This window comes from Mobula birostris, chromosome 28 (genome assembly GCF_030028105.1).
Source record: "Mobula birostris isolate sMobBir1 chromosome 28, sMobBir1.hap1, whole genome shotgun sequence".
NCBI lineage: Eukaryota > Metazoa > Chordata > Chondrichthyes > Myliobatiformes > Myliobatidae > Mobula > Mobula birostris.
In genome coordinates, this window is record NC_092397.1 from 34,467,038 (window position 1) to 34,494,020 (window position 26,983).

The window sequence follows — 26,983 nt, forward strand, 5'->3', positions numbered from 1 at the left end:
GAATTCCCTTTCTTTCGTGCATCATGGGATCAAATCCACCCCAAGGCATAAGCATCATGACCAATGAGATTCCATCCCGGAGGTGGCAAATCCCACAAAAGGTAGTGGATTCGGCCCTGTATATCACGGGTAAAACACTCACAACCACTGAGCACATCCACATGAAACATTACCGTAGGAAAGCAGCGTCCATCGTCAAAGATCCTCACCACCCAGGCAATGCTCTTTTCTCACTGCTGCCATCAGGTAGAAGGTACAGGTACCTCAGGACTCGCAACACCTGGTTCAAGAACAGTTACTACCCCTCAACCATCAGGGTCTTGAACAAAAGGGGATAGATACACTCATGTCAGGACACTTTTAAGGGCTCTGTAATATTGTTATTTCATGCTCGTTATTTATTTTTATTTATTTTTCTGCATTTGCACTGTTTGTTTACAATTTATAGTTTCTCATATTTACAGTTCACAGTAGGTTCTATAGATTTGCTTAGAATTCCCGCAGAAAAGAATCTCAGGGTTGTTTGTGGTGACATGAATCTACTGTGAGAATAGATTTTACTTTGAACTAGATGGTGATATATGCGGACTGTGATAACAACTTACTTTGGGTTAAGATTTTGGCTTTGACAATATTTTTCCGTGACGCACTTTTTTCATGAAGGGGTCAGTGATCTAGTTCCAACGTTTTTTTTAACTAAAATTATAAAAGATTATCCACACAAAAATATGCCAATTACAAACATTAAATATGTATAAGATCGAAGTGTCAATGAAAATATTTCTGTTTATAACACACTCAGGTCCCGTGGGTGGGGAGGGAGTCACCGATCCCGGAAATCTCCGTCTGTACCCACTGTTTACAATGGTGGCAAGTTTTCCAGCGGCTCCATTGATTGACAGCTCCCTCTGGGCTGTGCACTCACAGTCACGTGACACCAAGATTTTAACCAACTCGTGACGCGATGACGTCACAGAGGTCCAGCCTCACCGACGTCGTTTCCTGGGGAACGGTAAATCCGGGCTGGCGGGGTCGGGACTATGGCGAGTTGGTGTTGGGCTCTGCTGTGGGAATCCGCCTCTCCTCTTCCAGCCCGCGGAACAGTGAGTGTCTGTCAGCGCCTCACTGCACCGGCTCTCTGCCTCAGGTACAATATTTAAAACATATTTGCACAGTCACATGGATGGGAAAGGTTGAGAGGGATTCGGGCCTAATGCAGGCAGATGGGCCGAGTTCAGGTCGACAACTTGGTCGGCGGGGATGAGTTGTACCGAAGGGACTGTTTCATTTCTGTATAAACCAGTGACTCTGTTTTGGGAGTTAATTCCGGATGCCAGCTCTTCTCAGTGTGAAATATTTACCCCTCAGATCCCCTTTGAATCTGTCTTTAAACAGTTTTGTCCAACTCTAATGAGAGGCAGTTCTTTGGCTGACAAGGCAAGCAGAACACACAACCCTGTCTACCTGTGATGCCACGTACAGGGAACTGTGTAATAATATTAGAGGCACATGCACAGGGGCTTCAGTGAGCAAGGCCCAGAGGGATATGAAGCTAATGCAGGAAAGTGGGATTAGTATAGCTGTGCATGATGGGCCAGAGGGTCTGTTTCTATCCTGTACAACCCTGACCACAGCAGTCCTCCACTGCCGTGGGGTTTGTCACCTTCATTCTCAGCTGTGAGCTTGTTCCACTGAACCCCTTACCCTCTGAGAAGACATTTGCACCCTCCCACTGTGACCAAGCTGTCAGACATCTCTCCTAATATCACCCAGAGTACTTCACCAAATTCCCATATAAAAGTACTGTTATCGGTACACAGGGAATGGGAGTATTTCGGTAGCCTTTTGAAGGGGTTGGTTCAGTATTTGACCATTAATACATTTGGCCAACAAAATTCCATGGTACTGGGTTCTGAATGTTTTAGCTGAGTCCATCCTGAAGTTCTGTGTTTCAGGTTCCCACTGCACTTTCACAGTCAGTGGTTTCTGCATGTCCATAGTGACCATTGAGAATCTGTCCCCACTAACTCAGCACTTGGTCTGTCTCCTACCCTGCCTTGGTGATTCAAATGCTCATCCAGATGGTCCTTAAATACCAGCCTGCATCACCCCTTCAGACTGTGTTCCAGATTGTAACCTCCCTCTGGGGAGAAAGGAAACATAGAAAACCTACAGCACAATGCAGGCCCTTCGGCCCACAAAGTTGTGCCAAACATGTAGCTACCTTTGAAATTACTAGGGTTACCCACAGCCCTCTATCTTTCTAAGCTCCGTGTATCTATCCAAACGTCTCTTAAAAGACCCTATCGTATCAGCCTCCACCACCATTGCTGGCAGCCCATTCCATACACTCACCACTCTCTGCGTTTAAAATAAGGAAAAAAAAACAACAACAACTTAACCTGACATCTCCTCTGTACCTACTCCCAAGCACCTTAAACCTGTGCCCTCTTGTGGCAGCCAATTCAACCCTGGGAAAAAGCCTCTGACTATCCACACAGTCAATGCCTCCCATCATCTTATACACCTCTATCAGGTCACCTCTCATCCTCTGTCGCTCCAAGGAGAAAAGGCCGAGCTCATTCTACCTATTCTCATAAGGCATGCTCCCCAATCCAGGTAACATCCTTGTAATTCTCCTCTGCACCTTTCTGTGGTTTCCACATCCTTCCTGTAGTGAGGCGACCAGAACTGAGCACAGTCCTCCAAGTGGGTCTGACCAAGGTCCTATCGAGCTGCAACATTGCCTCTCAGCTCCTCAGTTCAATTCCACGATTGATGAAGGCCAATGAAGCGTATGCCTTCTTTACCACAGAGTCAACCTGCGCAGCTGCTTTGAACGTCCTATGGACTCTGACCCCAAGGTCCCTCAGGTCCTCTACACTGCCTTGGTCTTACCATTAATACTATATGCTGTCATCATATTTGACCTACCAAAATGAACCACTTCACACTTATCTGGGTTGAACTCCATCTGCCACTTCTCAGCCCAGTTTTGCATCCTATCAGTGTCCCGCTGTAACCTCTGACAGCCCTCCACACTATCCACAGCACCCCAACCTTTGTGTCATCAGCAAACTTACTAACCCATCCCTCCACATCCTCATCCAGGTCATTTATAAAAATCACAAAAAGTAAGGGTCCCAGAACAGATCCCTGAGGCACACCACTGGTCACCGACCTCCATGCAGAATATGACCCGTTTACAGCCACGCTTTGCCTTCTGTGGGCAAGCCAGTTCTGGATCCGCAAAACATTGTCCCCTTGGATCCCATGCCTCCTTACTTTCTCAATAAGCCTTGCATGGGGTACCTTATCAAATACCTTGCTGAAATCCATATGCACTACATCTACTGCTCTCCCTTCATCAATGTGTTCAGTCACATCCTCAAAAAATTCAATCAGGCTTGTAAGGCACAACCTGCCCTTGACAAAGCTATGCTGACTATTCCTAATCATATTATACCTCTCCAAATGTTCATAAATCCTGCCTCTCACGATCTTCTTCATCAGCTTACCAACCACTGAAGTAAGACTCCCTGGTCAATAATTTCCTGGGCTATCTCTACTCCCTTTCTTGAATGAGGGAACAACATCCTCAGTCCTCCGGAACCTCTCCTGTCCCCATTGATGATGCAAAGATCATCGCCAGAGGCTCAGCAATCTCCTCCCTCGCCTCCCGCAGTATCTTGGGGTACATAGCCTCTGGTCCCGGCCTCTTATCCAACCTGATGCTTTCCAAAAGCTCCAGCACATACTCTTTCTTAATATCTACATGCTCAAGCTTTTCAGTCCACTGCAAGTCATCACTAAAATCATCAAGATCCTTTTCTATAGTGAATATTGAAGTAATGTATTCATTAAGTACCTCTGCTATTTCCGCCGGTTCCATACACACTTCCCCACTGTCACACTTGATAGGTCCTATTCTTTCACGTCTTATCCTCTTTGCTCTTCACATACTTGTAGAATGCCTTGGAGTTTTCCTTAATCCTGCCCGCCAAGGCCTTCTCATGGCCCCTTCTGGCTCTCCTAATTTCCTTCTTAAGCTCCTTCCTGTTAGCCTGACAATCTTCTAGATCTCTAACAGTACCTAGCTCTCTTAACCTTATGTAAGCTTTTCTTTTCTTCTTGACTAGATTTACTACAGCCTTTGTGCACCACGGTTCCTGTACCCTACCATAACTTCCCTGTCTCATTGGAACGTACCTATGCAGAACTTCACACGAATATCCCCTGAACATTTGCCACATTTCTTCCGTACCTTTCCCTGAGAACATCTGTTCCCAATTTAAGCTTCCAGGTTTCTGCCTGACAGCCTCATAATTCCCCTTACTCCAATTAAACACTTTTCTAACTTGTCTGTTCCTATCTCTCCCAATGCTATTGTAAAGGAAATAGAATTATGATCACTATGTCCAAAATGCTCTCCCACTGAGAGATCTGACACCTGACCAGGTTCATTTCCCAATACCAAATCAAGTACAGTCTCTCCTCTTGTAGGCTTATCTACACATTATGTCAAGAAACCTTCCTGAACACACCTAACAAACTCCACCCTATCTAAACCCCTTGCTCGGGGGAGATGCCAATCGATATTTGGGAAATTAAAATCTCCCACCGCAACAACTCTTATTATTACACGCTTCCAGGATCTGTTCCCCTATCTGCTCCTCGATATCCCTGTTACTATTGGGTGGCCTATGCAAACCACCCAGTAGAGTAATTGACCCCTTCCTGTTCCTAACCTCCACCCACAGAGACTCCGTAGACAATCCTCCCACGACGTCCTCCTTTTCTGCAGGCATGACACTATCTCTGATCAACAGTGCCACGCCCCACCTGTTTTGCCTTCCTCTCTGTCCTTCCTGAAACATCTAAAACCCGGCACTTGAAGTAACCATTCCTGTCCCTGAGCCATCCAAGTCTCTGTAATGGCCACCACATCATAGCTCCAAGTAGTGATACGTGCTCTAAGCTCATCTGCTTTGTTCACAATACTCCTTGTGTTAAAATAGACACATCTCAAACCGTTGGTCTGAGCATGTACCTTCTCTATCACTTGCCTGTCCTCCCTCACGCACCGTCTCCAAGCTTTCTCTATTTGTGAGCCAACCGCCTCTTCCTCAGTCTCTTCAGTTCAGTCCCCACCCCCCAACAGTTCTAGTTTAAACTCTCCCCAGTAGCAAACCTCCCCGCCAAGATATTGGTCCCCGTGGGATTCAAGTGCAACTCGTTCTTTTTGTCCAGGTCACATCTGCCCCAAAAGAGGTCTCAATGATCCAGAAATCTCAATCCCTGCCCCCTGCTTCAATCCCTCAGCCACTCATTTATCCTCCAGCTCATTCTATTCCTATACTCACTGTCCCGTGGCATAGGCAGTAATCCCGAGATTACTACCTTTGCTCTCCTGCTTCTCATCTTCCTTCCTAACTCCCTGTGGACTGTTTTCAGGACCTCTTCCCTTTTCCTACCTATGTCAGTGGTACCAATATGTACCACGAGCTCTGGCTGTTCTCCACTCCACTGCAGGATATTTTGGACGTGATCTGAAACTTCCCGGACCCTGGCATCTAGGAGGCAAACTACCATCCGTGTTTCTTTCCTGCATCCACAGAATCGCCTAACTGAAGAGTCCCCTATCACTGCTGCCTTTCTCTTCCTTTACCTACCCTTCTGAGCCACACGGCCAGACTCTGTGTCAGAGGCACGGCCACTGTTGCTTCCCCCAGGTAGGCTATCTCACCCCTCCCCCCCCAACAGTACTCAAACAGGAGTACTTATTGTTCAGGGGGACAGCCACAGGGGTACTCGCTGGTACCTGACTCTTCCCCTTCCCTCTCCTGACTATTAACCAGTTGTCTGTCTCCTGTGGTCCCGGTGTGACTTCCTGCCTATAACTCCCTTCTATCACCTCCTCGCTCTCCCTGACCAGACAAAGGTCAACGAGCTGCAACTCCCGTTCCCTAACACAGTCCCTTAGGAGCCGCAGCTCAACACACCGGGTGTGGATATTGCCATCCAGGAGGCTGGGAGACTGCAGAACTTTCCACATCTGACACCGAGCACAGAACACCGGCCTCACACACTGAATTCCTTTCTGCAATTAACGCAGGTAAACCTACCTCACCTCATTACCACCTATGCCCGTTTAGCCAAAGCCCTCTCACTCTGCTGCCCGCTGGATATGGCGGTCTTCTTTTTAACCTTTTCCCGCTGTACTGGCTGATGTCACGTGCCTGTGCAGTCTTGCCTCTCTTTACTCCGAGTAGTAAAATACCTTTGCTCCAGAAATCCTGAGCCGTTCCACTCGCAGCCTTGTGCTTTTCCTCTTCCTCTTTAAACCACACATTTCTCTCGTTAAACTTCTGTTGCACACACCTCATAATTGTCTATATTAAATTCCATCTGCCATTTTAACAGCTGGACAATGTCCCATATCAATATTTGCTAGCCTTCCTTGCTGTCCAGTACACCCCTAATCTTGGTGTTGTCTGCAAACTTGCTGATCCAGTTTACCACATTCTCATCCAGATCATTAATACAGACGGAAAACAACAATGGACCCAGCACTGGGAAGTTTAACCAGGACAGGATGTACACAGTGAATGACAGGTTCCTGAGAAGTGTTCATGAACAGAGACTTTGTGTGTTTCTGTCTCCACCACCTCCCCTGGCAGGTCATTCAGGAGACCATCACTGATCCTTATCCCTCTCAAACCCCCCTCCCATTCCTCCCACAATCAAGAGCATCCACATTAGATATACCCAGTGAATTGGCCACAGCCGTCTGTGGGGATGAATTCAGAGTCAGAACCAGAATCAGGTTTATTACCACCGGCGTGTGTCATGAAATTTGTTAATGTAGCAGCAGCAGTTCAATGCCGTACATGATAATATAGAAAGAATAAATAAATTACAGTATGTGTGTGTATGGATATGTTTATTTTGTAGATTGAAAACTGTGCAAAAACAGAAATAACATATATAGAATACATCTATAGCAGTTTTGTCTCTTTTAAATTGAGAAATCAAATATCTTCAAACTCCTGATGAAACATATCCGCTGTCTTGCCTTCTTTATACTGTAGCTGCATTGATATGTTGGGACCAGTTTAGGTGCTCAGAGATATTGATATCCAGGAACTTGAAATTATTCACTCTCTCCACTTCTGATCCCTCTCTGAGGATTGGTTTGTGTTCTGTCATCTTACCTTTCCTTCAATCAGCTCTTTTGTCGCACTGACATTAAGCACAAGGTAGTTGCTGCGACACCACTCAGCTAGCTGGTATATCTTGCTCCTGTAAGTCCTCTCCTCTCCATATGAGATTGTACCAGCAACGGTTGTATCCAGCATATTTATGGATGGCTTTTGAGCTACGCTTAGTCACATAGTCATGGGTAGAGGGGGAGTGGAGCAGTCGGCTAAGCACAATCCCTGAGGTGCACCAGTGTCAGTGTTGATTGTCAGCAAGGAGGAGATATTAATCTGAATTTGAATTGAATTTATTTCTTGTATCCTTCATGTACATGAGTAAAAATCTTTGTTACATCTCTGTCTAAATGTGCAATTTACAATCACAGTAATTTATATTAATTTATAATAAATAGAACAGCCAATGTAACATAGAAATACACTCAAATCAGTGTGAGTTAATCAGTCTGCTGGCCTGGTGGAAGAAGCTGTCCCGGAGCCTGTGTGTCCTGGCTTTTCTGCTGCGGTCCTGTTTCCCGGATGGTTGCAGCTGGAATAGATTGTGGTTGGGGTGACTCAGGTCCCCAGTGATCCTTCAGGCCCTTTTCTCACACCTTTTGTTGTAAGTGTCCTCAGTCATGGGAAGTTCACAACTACAGATGCGCTGGGCTGTCTGCACCACTCTCTGTAGAGTCCTGCGATTAACGGAGATGCAGTTTCCATACCAGACAGTGATGCAGCCATTCAGGATGTTCTCAATTTTGCCCCTGTAGAAAGTTCTTAGGATTTGGGGGCCCATAGCAAACTTCCTCACCCGTCTGAGGTGAAAGCGACGCTGTTGTGCCTTTTTCACCACTCAGCTGGTGTGTGCGGACTGCGTGAGATCCTCGGGTATGCTGATGCTGAGGAACTTAAAACTGTTTACCGTCTCAACCCCAGATCCACTGATGTCAATAGGGGTTAGCCCGTCTCCATTAATCCACACAGATTGTGGTCTCCCGGTTAGGAAGTCGAGGATCGAGTTGCAGAGAGACCAGGTTCTGCAGCTTATTAATCAGGACTGTGGGATTGATGATATTAAACACTGAGCTATAGTCAATGAACAACATCCTGTCACAGGCTGTGCAGATTCACTACCCTTTGGTAAGGAAATTATTCCTGATCTTTGTTCTAACAGGATGTCCTAGTATTCTGAGGCTGTGCCCTGTGATCCCAGACTGCCCCGCTATCAGAAACATCCTCCCCACTCCATTGTAGGTCTTTCTATTTTTGATAGGTTTCAATGAGATTCCCTCATTCTTCTAAAGTCTAGCGAGTACAGGCCGAGAGCCAGCAAACAATCCTCGTGCATTAACCCTTTTATTGTCAGGATCATTCTTGTGAACCTCCTCTGGACCTTCTCCTATGTGAACACGTACCTTTTTAGATAAGGGGCCCAAAACAGTTCACAATACTCCAAGTGTGATCGGACCACTGCCTTATAAAGTCTGAGCGTTACATCCTTGCTTTTGTGTTGTAGTCTTCTTGAAATGAATGCTGACGTCACATTTGGTTTCCTTACCACGAAATCAACTGGCAAGTTGATCATTAGGAAATCCTGCACATCGGAGACGTGCCTGACCCTGGTCCCCAGGAGGGGACACACCACCGTGGCATCTCTCTTGCTGCCACAGAATCTCCTGCACATCCCCTGTACTGTGAGTCTGTTGTCATCACTGCTGTGATTGACCTTTCCTCCCGCGGAGCATCGGACCGGGGTGGCAGTATCACTGACACGACGGGCTGCTGTTCTCTGGTTCGTCATCCTCCCAGGGATATCCAAAGGAGTGTACTTGTTGCTGAGGGTCACAGCCACAGGGAGACATTGCACTGTCTGTCTCTTCCCCTTTCCAGTCATGGTAGTCACCAAACTGACCAACCCACTGAATCTCTGGTCTCAGCATCCTGGAAACTCTGGGTCTGTCCATCTCCAGCACCATTCCCACTTCTAGTGGTCACCCTTGTGCATTAATCCTTTTATTGCCAGGATCATTTGTGGCACCCTGTCAAAGAAAGCCTTTTGAAAGTCCAAATATATGACATCAGTGCATCCCCTTTATCCATCCTGTGTGTAATCTGCTCAGAAAGTATTCCAACAGGTTCATCAGGCAAGACTTTCCCTTAAGGAAACCGTGCTGACTTTGTCCTTTCTTGTCCTGTGTTTCCAATACTCCTTAACAATTCACTCCGGTATCTTCCCAACCACTGAGGTCAGTCCAACTGGTCTATAATTCCCTTTCTGCTGCCTTGTCTAATCCAGTATAGCTGTTCCCCTAGTAGCTCAATGACAAACTGCTCCAAAAAGCCATCTGTTCAGCATTCACCAAACTCACTCTCTTGAGATCTATTTCCAACCTGATTTTCCCAATTGACCTGCATGTTAAAATCTCCCCTGAATCCCATGAAATCTCGAATAACATTCCCTTTTTGACATGACTTTTCTATTTACTATTGTAATTTGTGGCCCACATCCCAGCAACGGTTGGGAGGCCTGTATATAGCTACCATCAGCGTCTTTTACCCTTGCAGTTTTTTAACTCAATTCACAAGGATTCAACATCTTCCAATCTTATGTCACATCTTTCTACTGATTTGTTACCATTCTTTATCAGCAGAGCCATTCCATCCCCATTGCCCACCTTCCTGTCTCTCTGATACGTGTAACCTTGGGCACTTAGCTCCCAACTACAAACATTCTTCAGCCGTGATTCAGTGATGGTCACGACAATCCGTAATAGGGCAATAAGATTATCCACCTTATTTCTTATACTCCGTGTATTGAGATATAACAGTTTGAGTACTGTATTTGCTACCCTTATTAATTCTGCATCCCTCATGCACTGATACTAACCCTGCTGGCTGCAGTTATGTCCTATCACCTGCCTGCCCTTCCTGACAGTGTGACTGCATGCAATCTTTGCTTTCTTTACCATCTGTCCTACCCTGAGTCCTTTCACACCTGTTCCCACACCCCTGCCAAATTAGTTTAAATCCTCCCCAACCGCTCTAACAAACCAGCAGTATGCCCACAAGAAAGCTAATCTCAGGGTTGTATATGGTGACAAATGTATTTTTATAATACATTTATTTTCAGCTTTGAACTTTGTAGTAGAGAGCCGGGTGTTGTACTGGTCTGTGTCCTCACTGGCCGGTGCTGTGCTCTGGCAGCTCAGTGTGCTTGGTATACAGTGTCAGTGTTTTTACTGAAGTGTGTCCTTATTACACAATTGATCTTGTCCACCCTGGAGCTTGGAAGATTCACTGGAGACCAGAATGTTTTTTTCAGACTATTATTGGGTAGAGAATCATTCTGTGATCATCGAGACTATTTGACCCATCAAATTTATACCACCTCCTGCTACAACATTTCCACAGTCCCCACTCTGTTCCCACAGCTCTGCAGGTCATTTCCCCTGAAGGACCTGTCTAATTCCTCTTTGAACACTGGTTGTTCCTTCCACCACTCTGCTGAGTCCCATATTTCCCAAGGTGAAGTCAAGAATGTCCCCCTCCCTGGTGGACGACATATTGTTTCAGGAAACCTTCCTGAACACAAATAATGCCCCATCCAAGCCTCAGGGTGTAACGGAGTCCCAGTTACTCTGAGGAGATATTCACTCACCAAATCTACTCTGTAGTTTTTGCATCATCCCATAACCTGCTAACATATCTGTTTCTGTCTCTTACTGGCTATTGGGAGGTCTGCAGTATAATCCCATCATGGTGATTGCACCTTTCTTATTCCTGATTTCTACCCACATTGTCTTACTGGATGAGCCTCTGGGATGACCTTGACCTTGTGACATTCTGCCTGATCAGCAGTACAGAGCCCGAACCTCATTCACCACCCTCTGGACTGTCTGAATCATCTGAATCCTGGAATGTTTATCTGTCAGTGCTGCCCTTCTCTCAGCCAGATCTCTGTAATGGCTGGATCACCGTGCCATGTACTAATCCAGGCTCTAAGTACGTCTGCCGTAACCGTTCTACACTGCACTGACATAAACACACTTCAGGCCCTCAGTGCCACTGTGCTCAGTAACTTGGCCTAACTTCACAGTGGTGTACTGAGCCAATGGCACCAACACGGGTGATGCTATCCGACTCAAACTGATTGGAAAGGCTGGTTCTGTTATAGGAGAGAAACTGGACACACTGGGGGCCGTGGTAAAACAAAGGACCCTACGGAAAATCCTGGCAATCCTGGACAATGTTTCTCACCCTCTGCATGCCACCTTGGCTGAACAGAGGAGCACCTTCTGTAACAGAATAAGACAACTCTGCTGCTCCAAGGAGCGTTGTATGAAGTCATTCTTACACTGGGCCGTCAGGGTCAATAATGAGTCAACCTATAGCCGGGGAAGTGATGCCCCCCCCCCCCACCCCCATGTTAGACTGTTGGAGGTAACTTACTTTTTATTCTTTCTCCTGCTTCTCTTCTGATATTTGTATATCTGTGCACTTGTAATGCTACTGAGACACTGTAATTTATCCATTTGGACTTACTTTCTGTGTTAATCCACATCCGTCAATGCCAGTTACTGACCTCTTACTCTTCCCATCACCTGTCCTGAAGGAGAGCCCAATGACCCATGAAACTAAAACCCTCCATCCTGCACCAGCTCGTGAGCCACACATATAACTGTACCACACTTTTATTTCTTCCCTCGCCAGCAGGTGGCACTGGGATTTCCACCACCGCCGCCCCCCCCCCCCCACCCCGACCCCGAGTTTCCACTTCACTTTTTCCCTAAATCCCTGAGCTCTCCTTGCAGGACTTTGTCTCTTTTGTTAGTGTCAATATGGACCACGACCTCTGGCTGCTCACCCTGCCCTTTCAGAATGGCCTGTACTTGTTCAGTTCCATCCTTGGCCCTGGTACCAGGGAGGTAATGCACCATCCTGCAGTCTGTCTCCTTACGACAGATACACTTGTCTGAGACCCCGGCTAAAGACTCCCCTGTCACTGAGGCTCACCGAGAACACAGAACAGTACAGCACAGGAACAGACCCTTCTTCCCATGATGTCTGTGCTGAACACGATGCCAAATGAAACTAAGTCTCTTCAGCCCGCTTATAATTCATAGAAAACATACATAGAAAATAGGTGCAGGAGTAGGCCATTCGGCCCTTCGAGCCTGCACTGCCATTTATTATGATCATGGCTGATCATCCAACTCAGAACCCCGCCCCAGCCTTCCCTCCATACCCCCTGACCCCCGTAGCCACAAGGGCCATATCTAACTCCCTCTTAAATATAGCCAATGAACTGGCCTCAACTGTTTCCTGTGGCAGAGAATTCCACAGATTCACCACTCTCTGTGTGAAGAAGTTTTTCCTAATCTCGGTCCTAAAAGGCTTCCCCTCAGTCCTCAAACTGTGGCCCCTCGTTCTGGACTTCCCCAACATCAGGAACAATCTTCCTGCATCTAGCCTGTCCAATCCCTTTGGGATCTTATACGTTTCAATCAGATCCCCCCTCACTCTTCTAAATTCCAACGAGTACAAGCCCAGTTCATCCAGTCTTTCTTCATATGAAAGTCCTGCCATCCCAGGAATCAATCTGGTGAACCTTCTTTGTACTCCCTCTATGGCAAGGATGTCTTTCCTCAGATTAGGGGACCAAAACTGCACACAATACTCCAGGTGTGGTCTCACCAAGGCCTTGTACAACTGCAGTAGTACCTCCCTGCTCCTGTACTCGAATCCTCTCGCTATAAATGCCAGCATACCATTCGCCTTCTTCACCGCCTGCTGTACCTGCATGCCCACTTTCAATGACTGGTGTATAATGACACCCAGGTCTCGTTGCACCTCCCCTTTTCCTAATCGGCCACCATTCAGATAATAATCTGTTTTCCTATTTTTGCCACCAAAGTGGATAACTTCACATTTATCCACATTAAATTGCATCTGCCATGAATTTGCCCACTCACCCATCCTATCCAAGTCACCCTGCATCCTCTTAGCATCCTTCTCACAGCTAACACTGCCACCCAGCTTCGTGTCATCCGCAAACTTGGAGATGCTGCATTTAATTCCCTCATCCAAGTCATTAATATATATTGTAAACAACTCAGGTCCCAGCACTGAGTCTTGCGGTACCCCACTAGTCACCGCCTGCCATTCTGAAAAGGTCCTGTTTATTCCCACTCTTTGCTTCCTGTCTGCTGACCAACTCTCCACCCACACCAATCCCTTACCCGCAATACCGTGTGCTTTAAGTTTGCACACTAATCTCCTGTGTGGAACCTTGTCAAAAGCCTTCTGAAAATCCAAATATACCACATCCACTGGTTCTCCCCTATCCACTCTGCTAGTTACATTCTCAAAAAATTCTATGAGATTCGTCAGACATGATTTTCCTTTCACAAATCCATGCTGACTTTGTCCGATCATTTCACTGCTTTCCAAATGTGCTGTTATCACATCCTTGATAACTGACTCCAGCAGTTTCCCCACCACCGACGTTAGGCTAACCGATCTATAATTCCCTGATTTCTCTCTCCCTCCTTTTTTAAAAAGTGGAGTTACATTAGCCACCCTCCAATCCTCAGGAACTAGTCCAGAATCTGACGAGTTTTGAAAAATTATCACTAATGCACCCACTATTTCTTGGGCTACTTCCTTAAGCACCCTGGGATGCACACCATCTGGCCCTGGGGATTTATCTGCCGTCAATCCCGTCAATTTTCCTAACACCACTTCCCTACTAACATGTATTTCGCTCAGTTCCTCCATCTCACTGGACCCTCTGTCCCCTACTATTTCTGGAAGATTATTTATGTCCTCCTTAGTGAAGACAGAACCAAAGTAATTATTCAATTGGTCTGCCATGTCCTTGCTCCCCATAATCAACTCACCTGTTTCTGTCCGTAGGGGACCTACATTTGTCTTTACCCGTCTTTTCCTTTTTACATACCTATAAAATCTTTTACAGTCAGTTTTTATGTTCCCTGCCAGTTTTCTCTCATAATCTTTTTTCCCCTTCCTAATTAAGCCCTTTGTCGTCCTCTGCTGAACTCTGAATTTCTCCCAGTCCTCAGGTGATCCACTTTCTCTGGCTAATTTGTATTCTTCTTCTTTGGAATTGATACTATCCCTAATTTCTCTTGTCAGCCACGGATGCACTACCTTCCTTGATTTATTCTTTTGCCAAACTAGGATGAACAATTGTTGTAGTTCATCCATGCAACCTTTAAATGCTTGCCGTTGCATATCCACCGTCAATCCTTTAAATGTCATTTGCCAGTCTATCTTAGCTAATTCACGTCTCATACCTTCAAAGTTACCCCTCTTTAAGTTCAGAACCTTTGTTTCTGAATTAACTTTGTTTCATGTGATTCAATTCTCTGAATAATCATTTGGTTATCTAAAACCCTGTTAAATGTCATTATCATATCTGCTTCCACCACTCCCCATGGCAGCCCATACGCAGCCCTCACCACTCTGTACAGAAACAGAAATCTTACCTGTCTTAACGTCCAATTTTAAATTCTCACCCTGGCATTTTAAAGCTGCGCCTTCTCATATTTGATATTTCTACCCTGGCAAAATGATCTTGCCTGTTTACCTTGTTTACACCTCTGATAGTTCTATAATCTTCTGTCAGGTCTCCCCTCGGTCTCCTTCACTCCAGGGAAAACAGTCCCAGTCAGTCTGATCTTTCCTTGTAACTCAAGCCCCCAGAGCAGGTAACATTCCTGTGAATCGTTTCTGTACCTTTCCAGCTTAATCACATCCTTCCTCTCATGTGACCAGAACTGCACAGGGTACTCCTGGTGTGGTGTCATTATTGATTTGTACAACTGTAATGTGATGTCCCAACTCCTCTCAGAGCCTTTGCCGATGAAGACAAGCATGTTGTGCTCCTTCTTCACCACCTTGTCTGCCTGTGTTGGCACTTTCAGGGAGTAAGGTACCTGTGCCCCAGGTTTCTCTTTCATCAACACTCCTCAGGACCTTCCATTCACTGGGTATGTCCTGACCTGCTTTAACTTCCCAATATCCATCATTGTGCACTTGTCTGTCACAGTAACAACACTTCTCTGTTTCTCTGCACCAACACCCCAGCAGTAAATGTCAATGGACCATTCAGCTCTGAACCTTGATCATATATGGCTTTATGAACCACTCACTGCTCCCGTCTCTATTTTGTTGTGTAGTTCAGCACCTCGACCCCTCTCTATTTCTCTCATTTATAATTTATCTCCACATAAATAATAGTTTGACTTTTGATTCCTCCTACCACTCTACATGCCATCACACTTCACCACATTAAACTCCATTTACCATGTATTCTGCTCGCCAGCTTCCCAGGTCCCATTGAAGAGATGAAATGTCCAATCACAACATGTCCCCCACCACATTCCCTGTCATTGCCACCGTGGATTCCTCACTCTCTGCCGCTCCTCCCGGTCATTAATATCAATAATAAATCATTGACAATCCAGAACTGGTCGCTGGGACACTCCACTAGTTATATCATCCCAGTCTGAAACAGACCTGTTATTCTGTCTCAGTATGATGACCAGTCTTCAGTCTGTATTAACACACTTCCTTCCCAGTACTGAGCTCTGGTCTTGTGCACCAGCCTTACATGTGGCACCTTGGCAAATGGCTCCCGAAAATCCAAGAACACCACTTCTCCAACTTCCCCTGTAAAGTCTCAAATCTCTGGTGTGTTTGTCAAACATGACTTAACATTCAACAACCCAGGTTACAGGGTCCAAGACCAGGTTCCAGATGGACAGGGTGGTGAAGAGGCTTTTGGAACACTGGCCTTCACTCAGGGCCCCGAATATAGAAGCTGGGATGAGATGTTGCAGTTGTCCAACACGTTGGTTTGGCCACATTTTGCAAATAGTGTTTAGTTTTTGTGACCCTGCTGTATGACAGACACCATTCAGCTGGAAAGAGTACAGAGGAGATTTATGGGGATGTTACTGGATCTCAAAGGATTTGTGGAAAGGTGTTTTGGATAATTTTCCCTGTAATGTTGGAGAATGAGTGCTGATATTGCAGAGGTGTATAAAATCATGAGGGACCTGGAGGCTGGAAATGGAATGAGCTGCTAGGGGGAATGGTTGAGTCAGGTACATTAAAAAAGCACTTGGACAGATAGATGGAAAGGAAAGGTTTTGAAGTATCTGGGCCAAATGCAGAGACATGGGACAAGGAAGAGGATAACCTTCTTCATAATGTGGTGGTGAGGGGGTTACAGACCACAAGCTCAGATGGGAACTTTGGTCATCGTGGAATCTGTGTGAACCTGACTGTAGACATTGAACTTTTCCAAATAATTTGTTATTTCTTGATAGATTATCAACTCCAGTACCTGAAGTGAAGTTAACAGGACTACAGTTACCTGCTTTTTATCTTCCACCCTTCTTCAGCAATGGTTTTCAACTCCACTGGGACCTTTCTGTAACAGTGAGTTTTGACAAACTTCAATGTCTCTACTTTCTCTACAGACTTCCTGTGAAACCCTCCAGTGCAGGTTGTTGGGACCTGGTAAAGTTTGCTTTTAGTCCCATTAGTTTCTCCCTTGTGATGCCAATTGTTACACATTATGGCACAATGTTGAAATATCACCGTTAGATATCTATGGGATGTTTGCTGTGTCCCACTGTGAGCACTAATGCAAATTACTGAGTTAACTTCTCTGCGTGTTCCTTGTTACTTTTAGCTTTTCACTGGTTCCTAGAAAATCTCTGATTCTCTTGTGCACCACCAGTGCCTCTTTGTATGTTCTTTGATTTAATATTTCCTTGAATGCCTTTGACCACACCCCAGGATCTTGAGGCCGCTCCTACCAATGTTGTCTTTCCCTCCCCCTTTCACCATCATTGTCCCTACATATAAAGTTCCTATGAAAATTTACAGCATTGAATCTCAGTGGATTGAATTTGGCTTTTTTTGAAACCAATCAATGGAAAAAGACTCTTTTGTGTCAAAGCGAAAACAAATCTCTACAAAATGCTCTCAACTATTTACAAATCTAAAACACAAAATAATTGTCTGTTTAAGTATTCACCCCCTTTAATATGACACACCAAATCATCATTGGTGCAGCCAATTAGTTTTCCATGTTGCATGATCAGTTAAATGGAGATCACCGTGTGCAGTCAAGGTGTTTCAATTGATTGTAGTAATAGTACACCTGTAAGTGGAAGGTCGAGCTGCTGGTGAGTCAGTATCCTGGGAGAAACTACACCGTGAAGACAAATCAACACTCCGAGCTGCTCTGCAAACAGGTAATTGACAAACACAAGCCAGGAGATGGATACAAGAACATTTCCAAGTCACTGAATGCCCTTGGAGTACAGTTAAGTCACTCATCCAGAAGTGGGAAGAATATGGCACAGCTGTAAATCTGCCAAGAGCAGGCTATCCTCAAAAACTGAGTGGCCATGCAAGAAGGGGCCAGTGGGGGAGGCCACCAAGAGACCTATGATAACTCTAGAGGAGTTACAAGCTTCAGTGGTGGGAGAGATTGTGCAAACATCAACTGTTGCCCGGGTGTTTCACCAGTCGCAGCTTTACGGGAGAGTGGCAGAGAAAAAGCCAGTGTTGAAAAATGCTCTCATGAAATCTTGCCTGAAGTTTGCCAGAATTGTTGGGAGCTCTGAAGTTAGTTGAAAGAAGATTCTATGGTCTGATGAAAACAAAATTGAATTTTTTGACCATCACAAACACTAAGTTTGGAGTAAGCCAAACACCGCACAGCATCAAAAACACACCATCCCTACCGTGAAGTATGGTGGAGGCTGCATCATCCTGTGGGTGTGCTTCACTGCAGCAGGCCCTGAAAGGCACATAAAGGTAGAGGGTAAAATGAATGCAGCAAAATACAGGGAAATCCTGGAGGAAAACCTAATTCAGTCTTCAAATGAACTGCAACTTAGGAGAAAATTAATTTTCCAGCAAGACAATGACCGCAAGCATAAAACCAAAGCTGCAAAGGAATGCCTTAAAACAACAAAGTTAATGTCCTGGAGTGGCTTTGTGAGAGTCCAGACCTCAATCCAATTGAGGATTTGTGGCTGGACTTGAAAAGAAGTGTTCACTCACCAACCCATGCATTCTGACAGAGCTTCAGCAGTTTTGTAAAGAAGAATGTGGAAAAATTGCAGTGTTCATATGTGCAAAGCTGATAGACACCTATTGACACAGACTCAACTGTAAATACTGCCAAAGGTGCATCAACTAATTACGGATTTGAAGGAGGTAAATACTAAGGCAATGAATTATTTTGTTTCATATTTACAATTAATTTAGATTTGTTTTCACTTTGACACCGTGGAGTCTTTTCTGTTGATCAGTGTCAAAAAAGCCAAATTAAATCCATTGCAAAAGAATAAAACATAATAACTTCTAAGGAGACTGAACATTTTTTATAGGCACTGTATCCACTCCTTCAGCAGCAGGTTATGAACAAATCCAACCTGCTCCTTTCCATTTTGCTGATTCTGTGTGGAACATTGAATATAGTGGAATGTCGAAGTCCCAGTCTCTGCAACCATGTCCCTGCCAATAGCTGTTACATCAAACATATTCATCAGTACACAATATGGAACAGATGGCAACCTGCCCTTCGGCCCAGAATATCTGCGCCAATCATAATAATGATCAGACTTTATAAAGTACTGGGGAGGTCTCACTGGAGTATTGTGAGCAGTTTTCGGCCCTTTATCTCAGGAAGGATGAGCTGAAACTCAATGGGTTTCAAAGGACGTTCTCCAGATTGATTGCAGGATGAAACAGGTTGCCACATGAAGAGTGTTTGATGGCTCTGGGCCTGTATTCACTGGAATTTTTGATCAATGAGGGGTGGCCCAATTGAAACCTATCGAATGGTGAAACACAGTCATAAAGTGGATGTGCAGAGGATTGGAGTGACTAATATCAGGACACAGCCTCAGAATAGAGGAGCATCCTTGTAGAATGTGGAGATGGGGATTTTTTTTCACCAGAGAGTGGTTCATCTGTGGAATTCATTGCCACACGGAGCTGTCAAGCCAGGTCTTTATGTATATTTAAGGCAGAGGTTGATAGATTCTTGATTGGTCAGAGTATGAAGGGATACAGGGGAAAGGCAGGAGACTGGGGCTGAGAGGAAAAATGGATCAGCCACAATGAAATGTCGGAGCAGACTCGATGGGCCAAATGGTCGAATTCTGCTCCTATATCTTAGTCTGTGTCACCTCCTCAATGATTTTTATCAAGCATGATCTCCCTACACAAAACCATGTTGAATGTCCCTAAGCAGGCCATGCCTTTCTGAATGTGCATAAATCCTGTACCTCAATATCCTCCCCAGTAGCTTCTCTGCCACTGAAATGAGGCTGCCTTGCCTATAGGTTCCTGGATTCTTGTTATTTCCCTTCTTGATCAAAGCTGCAACATTTCCGACACTCCAGTCCTGTGGGACCTCACATGTTGTGATCGAAGACACATAGATCCTTGTCAAATCACCGGCAATCTGCTCACTTGTTTCTTTCACTGTTGTAGGATATTTGCCTTCAGGCCCTGGAGTCTTAGCCATCTTATTGCTTTTCAGACGTCCCAGCACAACTTGCTCCTTAATCTCAAAATGTCTCTGCACATTCGCATGCCTCATTCTGTTTTCATTGCCATTCAATTCCTTCACTTCAGTAAATACTGACACAACGTACTCATTTAGTACCTCAGCCACTTGATCTGACTTCAACCACATCATTCCTCCTTTAATCTTGAGTCGACATTTCTATTCTCTGGTTATCCTCGTCTTATTAATACAAATCACAAGGCCTTGGGATCATCTTTGGTCCTACATTACAAGGACAGTTTGAGGCCCCTTTTGGCCTTTCCTATCACCTGCTTTAGCATTTCCCTGCTACCTTTATATTCCAAAGGTACCCAGTCTGACTTTAGCTTCACAAACTTTCCATAACCTTTTGACTAAATTTAGGATCTCTCTGCTTGTCTAAAGATCCCTTACTTACCATCCTTCTCCTCACTCCTCACCGGAACATGCTGATCCTGAACTCAGAGTTGCTGGTCTTTAAACAACTCCCACACATCAGATGTGGACTTGTCTGACAGTGGCTGCTCCCAATCAATGTTGCCTGGCTCCTGTCTTCCTCCGTCCTGACTTGTCCTCCTGCAAATTAGTACCTTCATACAAGATCTACTTTTATTTTTACTTGTAACTAAGAAAAAAAGAAACTTGTGATCACTGTTCCCAAAATGTTCACTGACTCTCAACTGTCACCTGGCCTGGCTCATTCCCATCTGTTCTCACCTCTGGTTGGGCCCTGTACATAATGTTTCAAACACCTCTCAGATTCACTGAAGAAATCTGGCGCATTTAAGAATTAAGCAAGTTCCAGTTAATCTAGAGAAGATAATGTCCCCCCACTGGTTGTTGCGGGGCCAATACGAACGCCCCAACAGTGTAACTGCAGATTGCCTCTGTTTGCTGTGACATTCCCAGTGAGGTAACCTCTGCATTTTTAACCCCCCACTCACATGTAAAACAATGAATCCCAGGAATGTTGAGCTGCCAGCCCTGTCCGTCCGATAACATAGTACTCCTAGTGTTGAAATAAACTCATTTCAGCCCATCAGTCCCACCATGTTTATTGGCCTGACATTGGCTCTCGTTCTTTTCAAACTGTGTGTGAGGGAGTTTTGTTTTTCGCTGGAGCGCTGAGTGTCGGATGAATCGTTGGAAATTGGTGGTTGTGGTAAAGTGAAGGCGGAGCTGGACGATGAGAGGCCGGTCTCGGCTCTGTCCGTCACTCTGACTCTGTCTCCTCCCCTCCCCGCCTCTGTCTCTCTGCGCGTTTCTCGGGCAGGTCGGGGCGCTGTGTATAAAAGGAGACAGCAGTAGGCAGTTTGTCAGTGAGCAGCGACCTGAGTGAGGCAGCATCATGTCTGGCAGAGGGAAAGGAGGCAAAGGACTGGGCAAAGGCGGAGCCAAGCGGCACCGTAAAGTGCTCCGTGATAACATCCAGGGCATCACCAAACCGGCCATCCGCCGTCTGGCTCGCCGTGGCGGCGTCAAGCGGATCTCGGGTCTGATCTACGAGGAGACCCGCGGGGTGCTGAAGGTTTTCCTGGAGAATGTGATCCGGGATGCGGTCACCTACACCGAACACGCCAAGCGCAAGACGGTCACTGCCATGGATGTGGTGTACGCTCTGAAACGCCAGGGCCGCACTCTCTATGGCTTCGGCGGCTGAAAAACTCCCACTTCCTCCCGAGCACAAAACAAAGGCTCTTCTAAGAGCCACCCACCGCCTCACAGTCGGAGCCGTATCCACAACCTTTTAATTATTTTTATCGATACATTCCGCTGAGTTACATTTGAAACAGATTAATCGGTTCAGTTTGCAATATTCCTGCGAATCTGCCATTTCCAGTCGGTGATTACTTCAGAACCTCTGAACGCGTTAAGATCGATCTTCATCCTTTTATCTGTCTCGGACAGGAATCAGTTCACTCCTTTAGAGAAGCGACTCCGTAATTATGCATTTAAATCTTAGCTCAGGAGATTAGATATTAAATTTATTAAATGAAACTCAAATTGTATAATGCGTGATAAAACTAACGGTAAATAATTTTTTAAAAAGTCTTCCAGCACCGTTGCTGGGTGCTCTGAAATTGGCGGGCAATTTGAAATTGATCCTGCGCCAATCACACTGTATTCTGATCCGATGAAGTCCAACCGCCAGTAAATTCCTAGAACTCCTTCTGTACATGGTATTAGAGGGCGTTTTTTTCTCTCTCTCTGGAGCTCTGTGTTTCGGACAAACCGTTGGAAATTGCCGGGTGTATTAAAGTGAAGACGGAGCTGGACGATGAGAGGCCGCTCTCGGCTCTGTCCGTCACTCTGACTCTGTCTCCTCCCCTCCCCGCCTCTGTCTCTCTGCGCGTTTCTCGGGCAGGAGTGGTGGCAGAGGATTGGAGGATGGGTCATGTTATCCAGTAACTTAGGATCGAAGGAAAACCAAACACAAGACCATTGTGCAGATGCTGATGGAGGGTCTCGGCCTGAAACGTTGGCTGTTTCCAGTTTCTCATAGATGCTGCCTGGCCTGCTGAGTGCCTCCAGCACTGCGCGTGTATCGCTGCGAGGAAAAGCCCGGGAGCTGAGTCAGGGCTGCTGCTGTTGTCCATTTATTAAAGACTCGGCTGATAACGTCACTGCCCGGCTCAGCAAATTTACCGATGTCACTAAAGTTGGTGATATCGTGGAGTGTGAAACAATGTAACTAACATTACAACAGGACGGTGATCAATGAGGTCACTGATTTGAGGAATGACAGATAAATGTGAGATGTTCCATTGTCATTGACGAACCAGGGCAGAACTGCCGTGGGGAATGGTCTGGCCCTGGGAGTGCTGTAAAACAGAGATATCGGGGTGCGGATATCGAATTCCTTCAGAGTGTAAACACAGGTAGTCAGGACGGTGAAGAAGCGGTTCGCCACACTCGCATTCAGCGGGCAGAGTATCGGGCACTGGACTGTGACGTCACATTACAGCTCTACCAGCCTCGGGGAAACTACTCTCGGAGCACGGAGTACAGTTATAGTTGCCCTGGGATCAGAGGGTGACATTAAACTGGAGAGGGTGCAAAAGGGATTTAACAGGAGGCTGCATAGGCCAGGACCTTTCTCACCAGAGTGTATGTGACATTAGAGAGGTGATAAAATAATGGCAGTCATAGATACGGTCAACAGTGAATCTGTTATCTCCAGGTTTATGGAGTTGGAAGCGAGAGATTACAGATATAAAGTGAGAGAGGAAAGATTTAAATAGGACCCTGAGGAGCAGGTTTTGTACACAGAATGTGCTGTTTACATGGAACAAACTACCCCAAGTGGTGGTGTAGGTGGGCACAGTTGCAATATCTCTTGGACTGTGGAGAGGGAAGTTTCACAGGGACATGGGCCAAATGCAGGCAACTGACAATAATTTTGTTTGGCCACTTGGTCAGCATGGATGTGTTGGGCTGAAGGACCTGTTTCTGTGCTGCATAACTCAGTGACTATGTCTGCTGCTGTGGCAGTGTCAGTAGTGAGAAGGTTTGGGGGATGTAGACAGGAGAGTGAATGGTTGAGGATGTGGCAGATGGAACAGAATGTGGGGAAATGTGTGATCACCCATTCCCAGGAACAAACTGTAAGAGTTATTTCCACACAGGGATGTTCAGAGGGACCTGGGCGTCCTTGTAAACAAATCACTTGAGTTAACATGCAGATACAACAAGTAATGAGAGTGCCTGTACTGTGCTGTACTATTCTATGTTCTATTTATATGGGAGGCAGGGTTTGAGGGTTGGCACAACATTGTGGGCCGAAGGGCCTGTACTGTGCTGTACTATTCTATGTTCTATGTTCAAACAGTATTTTGTCCTGTGATCCATGGGGATTGTACAAGAGGGTACAGAGGTCTCACTGGGATTATACATGGCCCTGGTGAGAACACACCTTGAGTATCGTGTCCAGGTTTGGTCACACTTCCTCAGGAAGGATATCCCTGCAATAGAGGGAGTGCAGTGACTGTTCCCCACACTGACTGGGTTGGTTCCAGGGATGGAAGGTTGGTTATATGAGAGGAGAGTGAGTGCGCTGGGTCTGCATTCCCTGCTGTTCATGAGAAAACGAGGAAATCTGTTAGATTCTTTCAGGATATGACAGGCAATAGGCAAGGAGGATCTTTCCCCTGAATGAGAACTCCATAACTGAGGAAAATACCCTCAGAATGAGGCGTAAATCACAAACACGAGAGAATCTGCTGATGCTGGAAATCAAACGCAACACACACAAAATGCTGGAAGAACTCAGCAGGACAGGCAGCCTCTATGAAAAAGAGTAAACAGTCGACACTTCGGGCCGAGACACTTCATCAGATCTCAGGGTGAAGATTCTCAGCCCGAAGCATCGACTCGTTACTCTTTCCCATAGGTGCTGCCTGGCCTGCTGACTTCCTCCAGCATTTTGTGTCTGTTGCTCAGAATGAGGTGACAAGCATTCAGGATGGAAATGAGATATTTTGTTAATCAGAGAACAAAGAACTTCTGTATTCCTTATATAAGTAATGTGGAGCCTCAGTTGCTGGGTTGAGTCAAAGCTGAGATCAACAGTCTCTGGGAGAGATTTAGTCACTAAGTGAGTCCATAAGACCATAAGATACGGGAGCAGAATTCGGCCATTTTGCCTGTCGAGCCTTCTCTGGCATTTCATCATCACTGATCAATTTTTCCTCTCAGCCCCAATCTCCTGCCTTCCATTGTATCCCTTCATGCCCTGACCAATCAAGAATCTATCAATCTCTGCCTATACCCAGTGATTTGGCCTCCACAGCTGCCTGTAGCAAAAAAATTCACAGATTCACCACTCTCTGGCTGAAGAAATTCCTCCTCTTTTCCATTCTAAAAGGATGACCCTCTATTGTGAAGCTGTGTGGTCCAGTTTTAGACACACCCATCACAAGAAAAATCCTCTCCACATTCACTCAATCAAGCCCTTTCACTATTTGATAGGTTTCAATTTGGTAACCCTTCTTTCTTCGAAGTTCCAGTGAATAGAGGCTCAGAGCCGTGAAACTCTCTTCATTAGGCAAGCCATTTAATCCTGAGTAAAATTCTCCATTTGTGATGTCATGTCAGCACAAAAAAATCTGGATTTCAGAGATGTTTGCATTTTGGAATTATGGACCAATCTGCACAGACCTAATCACTAATTTGCACTGCAGTGAACACTGTTAATTTAACCCATGCAATCCCAGGCATACAGATGCAAAATAAAGACAATTCTAAACTGAAAGTAGGAAAGTTGAACCTTACTTGGAGGTAAAGCCTGATTACTAGGCCTCAGAACATTCTACTCCCCAAATGGTCAAAATAAAGCCAAGTAACAAGGTTTAAAATACCCACAACATGCAGAGTTACATGCCTCTCGTTACCTTGATCCATGGGATAAACACAAGCGGGCCTGATTAACCCTGGCTGGGTTGTCTGGGTGAGGATGTCTCATGATTAAAGACCCAAAACACTCAATGACCCCAGGTTGCATTACTGACGATGTGTCCCTTTGCAACACCCGGTTCATTAAGCCAAGTGGTGTCAGGCCACATTAATGAAGGGAATGGGCCAGATTGAAGTGGCTACACTACACTACCCTATCCACCATAGCCCCACCTATCTCACTATACTAAACTCCACAGCATTATCTCTCCCAGCCCCACATATACATCCACCAGCCCTACCCTCAAACCTAATCCTGAGGTCCAAGGGGGCACACACCCCCACTAACCCTGGGCACACCCCCACAAACCCGATGACCAGTGTAAGGAGAAGGAAGATGCAATAAAGGCAAGTGTTGGACTTGGTTGATGAAGGCATGGGCCAGATCAAAGTGGCAGCGTTGTGTGACACTGAATCTAGAGTGACGAGATGAAGAAGCACAAGAGGGATGATTCTCCCACTGCCGGCATAATCTGTTTGTTATTTTGATTTTGTTCTGATAGTCTTCTGTCTGTTTGAATATTTTGGTATAATTCATACTTAATTTCAGTGTTTCTTGTCAGTGTTGTGTCTCTGATGCAATGTGTCTGTGATGCTGCTACAAATACTTTGATCCTTTCACCTGTGCATAAATAAACTCGATTTAAACTTTACACTGAAATGTCCAAATCTCTCCTTCACTCTCCTGCAGCCCTATGTCATGAACTAAATGTCCTAGTGTTTAATTTTACAATATTTCATCTGATTTTATTTTCATTCGGCTTTTGAAATTTGCCTTTCCCTTTTCAATTTCAGCCCGCACCCCGGCCTGTCTCTGCCCTTCAGTACTTCCTCCCGCATCAAACGACAGCGGTAAACCCCGCCCATTGGCGCCGCTTCCCATCCCCCAGCGTTCCGATTGGTGATTCATTTCTCCAAACAGCCAATGGAAATGCTCAGCATTCCCATCCTCATTAACATACCGCTTTGGGCGCTGCCTATTTAATCCGCGCTCCGAACAGCTTCTGCTTATTATTGTGTTTGAAACCGACGAGGAAATGCCGGATCCAGCAAAACCCGCTCCCAAGAAGGGCGCCAAGAAAGCTTTGTCCAAACCAGCGAGCAAGACTGGCAAGAAGCGCAAGAGGTCGAGGAAGGAGACTTACGCCATCTACATCTACAAAGTGATGAAGCAGGTTCACCCCGACACCGGCATCTCCTCCAAGGCCATGAGCATCATGAATTCATTCGTCAACGATATTTTCGAGCGCATCGCGGGCGAGGCTTCCCGCCTGGCCCATTACAACAAGCGGTCAACCATCAGCTCCCGGGAGATCCAGACCGCCGTGCGCCTGCTGCTGCCCGGGGAGCTGGCCAAGCACGCCGTGTCCGAAGGGACAAAGGCGGTGACCAAGTACACCAGCTCCAAGTGAAGACAAGTTCACTGACAAAACAAACCGGAAAATCAAAGGCTCTTTTAAGAGCCACTCAACAGTTTCATTAAAAGAGTTACACGATGTTGAGACATGGAATTGAGGTAAATTTGGAATTTTTTGTTGAAATGCTCATTCAGAATCTTATCCCCGTTAATCAGAACTTGCTGTCCACTGCTTAGTATAATCCCAATTTCTCTGTTAATTCCTGCCAACTGCCCAGACACGGAATCGTTACACACCCCTTTCCCCGTCGCTTCCTCTCGGTCATCAGATTTCTCTGACATGGACGCTAATATTTCTGGTTTAATTACCGT

The 26,983-nt window shown here is 45.7% G+C and overlaps 1 protein-coding gene and 1 long non-coding RNA gene across 2 annotated transcripts in view; one reads left to right on the forward strand and one right to left on the reverse strand.

Moving 5' to 3' along the window:
- The first annotated feature begins 1,031 nt into the window (after positions 1 to 1,031).
- LOC140189005 (histone H2B-like) lies at positions 1,032 to 26,666 on the forward strand. Its single transcript, XM_072245675.1, has 3 exons — positions 1,032 to 1,147; positions 16,556 to 16,667; positions 26,050 to 26,666. Exon 3 carries the CDS (start codon positions 26,292 to 26,294, stop codon positions 26,664 to 26,666), a length of 375 nt encoding a protein of 124 aa, XP_072101776.1. The 5' UTR covers positions 1,032 to 1,147; positions 16,556 to 16,667; positions 26,050 to 26,291.
- The window catches only part of LOC140189007 (uncharacterized), a 50,138-nt gene continuing 41,141 nt past the window's right edge, over positions 17,987 to 26,983 (reverse strand). The window contains exon 4 of the long non-coding RNA XR_011883429.1: positions 17,987 to 18,042. This is a non-coding gene — a long non-coding RNA (uncharacterized lncRNA). The remainder of the gene's footprint in view (positions 18,043 to 26,983) is intronic.

What these genes read in the sequence shown, in the direction of transcription:
- LOC140189005 (XM_072245675.1), top strand. Translation starts at nt 26,292, where the DNA reads ATGCCGGATCCAGCAAAACCCGCTCCCAAGAAGGGCGCCAAGAAAGCT.